This window comes from Perkinsus marinus, assembly GCF_000006405.1.
Source record: "Perkinsus marinus ATCC 50983 genomic scaffold scf_1104296928266, whole genome shotgun sequence".
In the NCBI taxonomy this organism is placed as follows: domain Eukaryota; phylum Perkinsozoa; order Perkinsida; family Perkinsidae; genus Perkinsus; species Perkinsus marinus.
In genome coordinates, this window is record NW_003216874.1 from 68217 (window position 1) to 76186 (window position 7970).

The 7970-nt window shown below is 38.8% G+C and overlaps 2 protein-coding genes across 2 annotated transcripts in view; one reads left to right on the forward strand and one right to left on the reverse strand.

Annotated features, from left to right (window-relative positions):
• The window catches only part of Pmar_PMAR015186 (u1 small nuclear ribonucleoprotein 70 kd, putative), a gene marked incomplete at both ends in the record, with an annotated part of 8456 nt that extends 4514 nt beyond the window's left edge, over positions 1-3942 (reverse strand). Inside the window, 10 exons of the mRNA XM_002788354.1 lie at positions 8-110; positions 383-477; positions 535-594; positions 1103-1318; positions 1787-1896; positions 1940-2032; positions 2134-2238; positions 2505-2562; positions 3479-3587; positions 3828-3942. Of these exons, the coding sequence (XP_002788400.1) occupies positions 8-110; positions 383-477; positions 535-594; positions 1103-1318; positions 1787-1896; positions 1940-2032; positions 2134-2238; positions 2505-2562; positions 3479-3587; positions 3828-3942 (1064 nt within the window). The remainder of the gene's footprint in view (positions 1-7; positions 111-382; positions 478-534; positions 595-1102; positions 1319-1786; positions 1897-1939; positions 2033-2133; positions 2239-2504; positions 2563-3478; positions 3588-3827) is intronic.
• A 2187-nt stretch (positions 3943-6129) lies between these two features.
• On the forward strand, positions 6130-6846 carry Pmar_PMAR015187 (hypothetical protein; the record flags this gene model as incomplete). The annotated part of the gene is made up of 4 exons (XM_002788355.1): positions 6130-6216; positions 6262-6329; positions 6543-6666; positions 6799-6846. The coding sequence occupies 4 exons, from the start codon at positions 6130-6132 to the stop codon at positions 6844-6846; spliced, it is 327 nt and encodes a 108-aa protein (XP_002788401.1).
• Between the last annotated feature and the right edge of the window lie 1124 nt (positions 6847-7970).

A 7970-nucleotide genomic window follows, 5' to 3' on the forward strand; every position in this document is an offset into this window, starting at 1 on the left:
CACTAACTCTCTATTCCTCATCGTGGTGATGATGATGGCGTCGACGCTCTCTACTGCGCGATCGATTTCTTCGAGAGTCCCTCCTCTCACGATCGCGATCGCGGTCACGTCTAAAAAAATAGCAGAAAATTTCCCAGAAATTGATCAGAAAATATATTTTTCCTCTCACAAAATTCAAATTCACAACCTCAAGAATCTGCCAGCCTTTTTTTCACAAATTCGAGAGAAAAAAATCGCAAAAAACAAATTTTTCTTCCCAAATTCCAAACGGAAAAAATCCCCAAAAAATCTTTTTACCCCCACCTGCAATCACATACCAATTTTTCCCGAAAATTCAATAAAAAAAATTATTTTTTTCCTTACCGAGATTCTCCCACATCACCATCCCGAGCCCTTGCCCTGTCCCTATCGCGATCTCTCACACGTGGAGCGAACTCATCCACCGGTCTGTGCGGCGGAGGACCGCTGTCATCATATCTGCTGTTGATGATAAGGACCGTTGAGGAAATGCAAGATTGCAAGATTTCTACTCACCTCGAGCCTTTTCCTTTCCCTTTACCCCAACTAGATTCATAAGGTGGAGGTCCACCATAACTGAGGGAGAAAATTCCGAAAATTTTCACACAACCAGTGCATTTTTTCACTTAGTGTGGAAAAAAATATTGGAAAAAAAGGAAAAATTTCACACAAATAGCCCAAAACTCCTCAAAACTACTACCCCCGTCACATCAGCCCCAAAAAAACAAAAAAATTCTAAAAAAATCCCCAAAATTTTCTCGAAATTTATTACTCCAGTGTTGGAGGAATATATATTCGCTTTCCTCAGGAGTTTACAGTGTACAGAAACCAATAAGAATTTTCCCCCATAATTTTCATATTCTCACCAACGCATATTTTTCCAAACTATCACTCCAATGTTGCGAAAATATACATTCGCTTTCTCCAAAATTTTTTATAAGTAATTTTCATATAAACACCATACGCGTATTTATACAAAAATATCTCCGCTTCTCCTCAAATTTTCACCAACACAAATGTGCAGATTTTCCCAGAACTAACCATCAGAAAATTAATAATTTTCATACAAATGTATAATTACTACCCTTTTCTGCCCTTTCCAAAATCGTCCATTCCCCATCTTGGTCCTCCTTTTCCCTTTCCTTTTCCTTTGCCAAAATACCCTTCATCTATACCTTTCCCTTTCCCCCACGACGACGACATTCTCGAGGAATATCCCGACTCCCATTCCGGAGGTCCATACGGTGACGGTGGTGGTCCTCCAGGAATAGTATTTTTCTTCGATTTCGGTTTGGCAATTCTGATACGAAAATAACAGTAAAAAATTGAAAAAATATGAGAAAAAAAGTGAAATTTTGCAAATATTTTGGCACACGAGGAACTGATTTGATAACATTGAAGTTTCACTCTTCGAACTCGAACTGGCGTTTCTGGAAATTTACCCGCGGTATGAAAAACACAAAATAAATGCTATTGTAAAATTCACTCCGTCAACACATAAAAATCAACTATTTTACTGCGAGAAAAATTAGTATTTTTCTCGAGATTAAATATATTCAATTTTTTTCCCGGAAACCCCAAAAATCTACTTTTATACACTGCAATTTCACCCGTTTTACGAGAAGTGAAAAACGCTATATTCGCAGTAGTCGTGAAATATATTTTCATATCACTAGGGTGGTGAAATTCCAATATCTTTTCCTAATTTCATACACCCACGAAAAATATAAAACCGATCGACGATACCACTCCTTGCACAATTTAGTACCGTCCACTTCCTCTGCCGCCTCCCATTCTCCTTGGTATCCACCCCGAGACCGTTCTGCCCCTCTCCACATCAACCAACACTCTACGACCGTCAACTTTGATCCCATCAGCCTGAAAATCAAACGTGACGCGTGACAGAAAATTTTTCCCCCACATTTTTATAAGCCTGTTTTAAGCTGTTCTCATTGTCATACTCAATGAAAGCGTATCCACGACTCCTTCCCTCCAAATCGTGTATAATAGTAACCTGAAAACTACCAAGTACCATCCCAACCTCTTCTGAATCTTGCAAAGTCAACCTCAAGATATTCATACACATATCTTTACGCACAGCGAAGATTTTCCTACCTTCCTTATCGGACCATATTCTCCAAATATACGCTGCAACTGTTTCTCAGTAGTCTCATACGCCACCCTTGCCACAAACAGAGTTTTGAAAGGATCTCCTGATACCTGATGATGGCAACGCACAGCGAAGATTTTAAAGATACTCCTAGTGAAAAAAATATCAATGCTCAGCAATTTTTTTCATAAATTTTCGTTAATTTACCACAGCGAAGAAAGTTCCAAAATTCTCCCGAGCAAAAATATCAATTTATGAGTTATTCTTACCAAATTATCCTCAATTTTCCGATTTTTTCCGATTTTTTTCCGTTTTTTCCCGATTTTTCCCGATTTTTTCCGATTTTTTCCGTTTTTCACGCCCATTTTCCCAATACTTTATCATTATTTTGAGGTTTGTAGTCAGCTTTCAACCTCTCGATCAACTCTTCATATCTAAAACGGAAAATAAAATTACATTCATCGAAAAAAAAACTCAGATTATTGATTCTGCGAAAATTCCGTTGAAAAAAAATTAATTTTTTTCACATTCTCAGCAAAGATACTAGAAATTCCAGAAAAAAATCGATGGCATTGGAGTTTCACCCGTTTTACGCTAACTGGCGTAAAGCTCTGTGAAAAACGCAATACTCGTCACCTATAGTAGTCGTAAAATATGTTTTTACTAGTGTTTGACATATCACTAGGGGGGTGAGACTCTAATATAAAAATTCTCGAAAGTTTCCTCACATTTCCAAAAAAGGAGTAAATTTTAATGCCCAACAACCGAGAATGCATATACTCCAATATTGGAGTTTCACCCGTTTTACGTGAAGTGGCGTAATACTCCATGTGAAAAATGCGATATGTAGTGAATTGAAAATACTTCGCAAATTTCGCCGGACAAATCATCACATTTAACGAGTTTTACGCGTTATTCACTCCACACATGCGTTTTTCACCAAGTGAAATATATTTTTCATACCACAACTCGCACATCTCAGTTCGGCCGTGAAAATAACATTCAAAAATTTCACACGAATTCAACATGAACATAAAAAATTACAAATCTCCCACGCCGGAGTCCACAAGAAAGGTACAACAATTTGGGAAATATTTGGTTAACCACATTTTCTCTCTTGGAAAAAATACGAAAATAAAGTGAGAAATTTCTTGAGAAATTCTCAATGGTTTGTTTGTTAGTTCAAAAAGGCTTTGTCCGACGACAGTCTTGGTGATAATAATGATACACCAAATGGTTTTTTTCTTTCCTTTTTTTCACATTTCATATACGAACTCCTGAGCTGAAGAATTCCAACATATATTCCTCCAACACAGAGGAGACCCCCGGATCGATCCGCGGTGGTATTACTTTTCTTTCTTCTCCTTAGCCCTTCGTTTTTTCCTTTCAAGAGGAGTTTCACCGTGTTCACGTTCCGGAGGTTCTCCGCCCTCGAAATACTCCACGAAGTCGGCCAAACCTGATGATAAGAAAAATATCTTTAGGTCGACCACATAAGATACAAAGTAGGTCCACTCAATATCTTTAGGTCGACCACATAAGATACAAAGTAGGTCCACTAAATATCTTTATGTCGACCACATAAGATACTAAGTAGGTCCACTAAATATCTTTAGGTCGACCACATAAGATACAAAGTAGATCCACTAAATATCTTTAGGTCGACCACATAAGATACAAAGTAGGTCCACTGCCCTACCCGTAAGATGATGAGCAGTCACCGGAGCCTTCCGAATCTGCGGTTTCTCATAAGCTTGCGGAGGCCTCGGGCAAAACAGCGCCAGCAAATGCGGTGGCATTCCTTGAGCGCTCATGACGTATCAAAGGAAGGAGAAGGAAAAGCTGGGGAAAAAATTATTATTTTTCTCGTCTATGCAGAGTAGGTTGAGATGCAGCAATATACAAAGCGTAAATATGGGCGTTATTTTCGTTATGAGCTTTCGTACACATCTTTACTAAGTTTGAGCAAAATAGCAAGAACAAGCTTCAACTAGCAAGTTGGTCAACACTAAATTTCATCAGAAAAATATGAAAATTTTTTGGGCGGAATTTCTCATTGGTTTCTGTACACTCCGTAGAGATAAACTCCTGAGGAGCTCAGCTGAGGAAAGCCAACATATATATTCCAACAACACTAACAATTATAATTATTATAATTACTTTTTCCCATTAATTTTAATCTTTCAAACTCGTCCTTGTACTTGACCATACCAAAAATCTCAAATTTCTATTCACATAAAATTTTATAAATTTTTTGAATTTCATTTTGCCAAAAACCAATACCAAAAATCACAGGTGTCTTTTCATAACAATATTCTGAAATCCCGAAATTACATTTTTTCAAAAATTATATTCCAAGACTTGAATTTCTGAAAAGTAAAATTTTATTCAAAAATGAGTGTCGGAAAATATAAATTTTCGCATTTTCAAAACAGGAATTTATGGAGAAAATAAATCCGTAAATTTCCACCACCAACAACGCGTATCACCGCGAGCAGCCGATCGACCTCAAACGCACAACAGCACCTGCGGAAGCGACACCAGAGACTACAACTCGAGAGAAAAAAGTATAAAATACAAAAATATGGTTAAATATAGCGGTCTAAATTTGAAAAAAAATAAGTTGGAAAAACTACAACAACTATCAAGGAGAATATATAGAGCTACCGGCTATTCTAACATATGCAAAAAAGAGGGACGCACTAGGTATGGAAGCACAGGAGAAGGGGTTACAGAGAGAATACAACTGTGGGAGGAAGAGGATGACGATCCTCCTCACCGGCGACCGTGTCGGTGGAGTTATCACTATAGTTATTAGCAGTTCACACAGCACGTATCCTCGCAAGGAAGTGTTGCAGCAAACAGACAGTGGCGCCAGAGCTCTTAAGCAGAGGTGGTCACACCATGAGAGGAAAAATCGTCGTTGAGTAATTTCAAGATTGCAAGTTGTTGTGTATTCTGCATGAACAACGATAAGGTAAATGTCGCTCGCCATAAAATTAAGCGCCCGCCACAGAATTAGGATGGTCGTCGTTCGAGCCGTGCTAGTGGCATTAATAAGGGTGTGGGTGATTGGCCTTTGGAATTGAAACTTTTATCATACCATAAACGTCTAGGAGTGGGAGTAGAATCTTTTACAGTGGACATGATCGGTGAATGTGTACCCTCAGCTAATGTTCTTCAAATATCACGATTCTATATTGGGTTAGAGAATCACCTATAATGTTTCCGGGGGGAGCTCCACGTCCTACTAGGAAATCTTCTCCGATCAGTTTCCCATGTAGATGTAGTCATCACCTTAGTACCATTGTTATCAAATCTACTTGGGTTGATATTGTTGTTGGTTCTATAGCCAAATCGTCTAAAATGAGTATTAGGAGTATATTGCGTATCAGCCTGGAGGTATATTTATGAAGATCCCTGGAGTAAACGGTTTTGGTAGTAAACTTTCAAATTAGTGAGGTCAGTGTGTGGGAGGAGAATATGCACATGGTCATCAACTACATGTGTTGGTGATGATGACAATATGAAAATTCCGGAAATACTCTAATTAGTTTGCACATAGTCAACTACATGTGTTGGTGAGCAAGGACCCTCCTATCGTCGAGAAATAACGTCTCCTAGGGTTTGATAATAATGGGAAAAATGTTACTAATGTGATGACTACATTTACTGATTGAAGAATGTGCTCCTAGCCATACGTGGAAAATTCTAAACGTGGAGTCCCCCCCTAGGAAACATTATAGGTTCCTGGATGATTCTCTGTTGGTGATGATGACAATATGGAAATTCTGGAAGGAAATTCTCATTGGTTTTTGTAAATTTCTTGTTCAAACTCCTGAGAAAAGTGAATATATATTCCTCCAACACTGATAAGAATACAGCTAAAGATATTTAATGCTTACATACCTACTTGCCGGGGTAGAACCAGGGACCTATCGATATGAAGGCCAGTGCACTAACCATTATGCTATTTCGTAGTTCTGTGGGCTCTCATGACGATGAGCGGTACCCCAGCGTGTCGCCGTCCCGAATCGATCGAAGGAAGGAAGTCTTTGGCAGATGCCGCTACTTTACTCATAGAAAGAGTAGTATCGGGGAAAATCTTCGCTGTGCGCAAACGTATCTTTTAGGTTGTCCGAGATCTGCAGGATCTGAAAAGATTCCTCGCAAGAGATCAGGCGGAGGCAGACTTGGAAAGGTAACGAGAGGTCACCGTCACGCGCCACAATATTATCATTCTCTCCTATTAGAACTGGGGTCGGGTTATAAAAATTACGAATATGAATATGTTGTATAAAATGCTTTCGATGATTATACAATTCTGTTGGAAATAATTCACATTTTGTTTATCTCGCCGATGAGGTCTGTGATAAAAATGGGTAAAAAATTCCGTAAAATTTCATCGTTTTAGATTTGAGCTGATGGAAAAATGTCGAAAAGCAGAAATGGAGGCAGAAGCGCAGGAGGGGAAGGCCCGGGATTATCTAAGACGGATTAGTATGTTGGAGTTCGCATTGAAGAGGGAGAGAGCACAGGTGGATGCCCTACAAAGGAGTGGTACTTCAGGGAGGTGTGGTATGAGTAGAAATAGGGTATCTTGAGGTTGATGTTGGTATGATACAGATCATGTCCATTTAGATCTAGTTTAGTTTCTTTTGTATATATAGGCGTATCTTGAGGTTGATGTTGGTATGATACAGATCATGCCCATTTAGATTTAGTTTAGTTTTCTTTTGTATATATAAGCTTATCTTGAGGTTGATGTTGGTATGATACAGATCATGCCCATTTAGATCTAGTTTAGTTTTCTTTTGTATATAGAGGCGTATCTTGAGGTTGATGTTGGTATGATACAGATCATGCCCATTTAGATTTAGTTTAGTTTTCTTTTGTATATATAAGCTTATCTTGAGGTTGATGTTGGTATGATACAGATCATGCCCATTTAGATCTAGTTTAGTTTTCTTTTGTATATAGAGGCGTATCTTGAGGTTGATGTTGGTATGATACAGATCATGTCCATTTAGATCTAGTTTAGTTTCTTTTGTATATATAGGCGTATCTTGAGGTTGATGTTGGTATGATACAGATCATGCCCATTTAGATTTAGTTTAGTTTTCTTTTGTATATATAAGCGTATCTTGAGGTTGATGTTGGTATGATACAGATCATGTCCAATTTAGATCTAGTTTAGTTTTCTTTTGTATATATAGGCGTATCTTGAGGTTGATGTTGGTATGATACAGATCATGCCCATTTAGATTTAGTTTAGTTTTATTTTGTATATATAGGCGTATCTTGAGGTTGATGTTGGTATGATACAGATCATGCCCATTTAGATCTAGTTTAGTTTCTTTTGTATATATAAGTGTATCTTGAGGTCGATTTAGGTATGCTGAGGAAAGCCACATAGCAAGCAGTACCCCTTCATTATCATCTGAGCGGAGCGAAGCGCAACAAATCATGTGTCGTTTCCGCTTTCACCAGCGGATACCCTCCGTGCCCAGTTGGAGTTGTATGGAAGTGTAACGTCGAGTCAGAACCCGTCACCGACTGCACCAGTCCGGCCACAGTCCTGCAAGGCGATATTGAGAGAGTAGAAAATAATTTCATGGCGCGTGACAAAAATTTTATTATTTTTTAAATCGATCGGACGATCGATTTCAGTTACTTGCGGGAATCGTCTCTGAGTCCGAGTGGAAGAAGTGATGGTGGTGGGAATAGAACCCGTGCGGGGAATATGTCGCGGATTGTGAACCAGGGCCGTTCCCCGAGGGCTGGCAACACTCTGAAAAGGTGAGGGAATTGAACCCGGGTCGTTGGCATGATAGACAGGAAT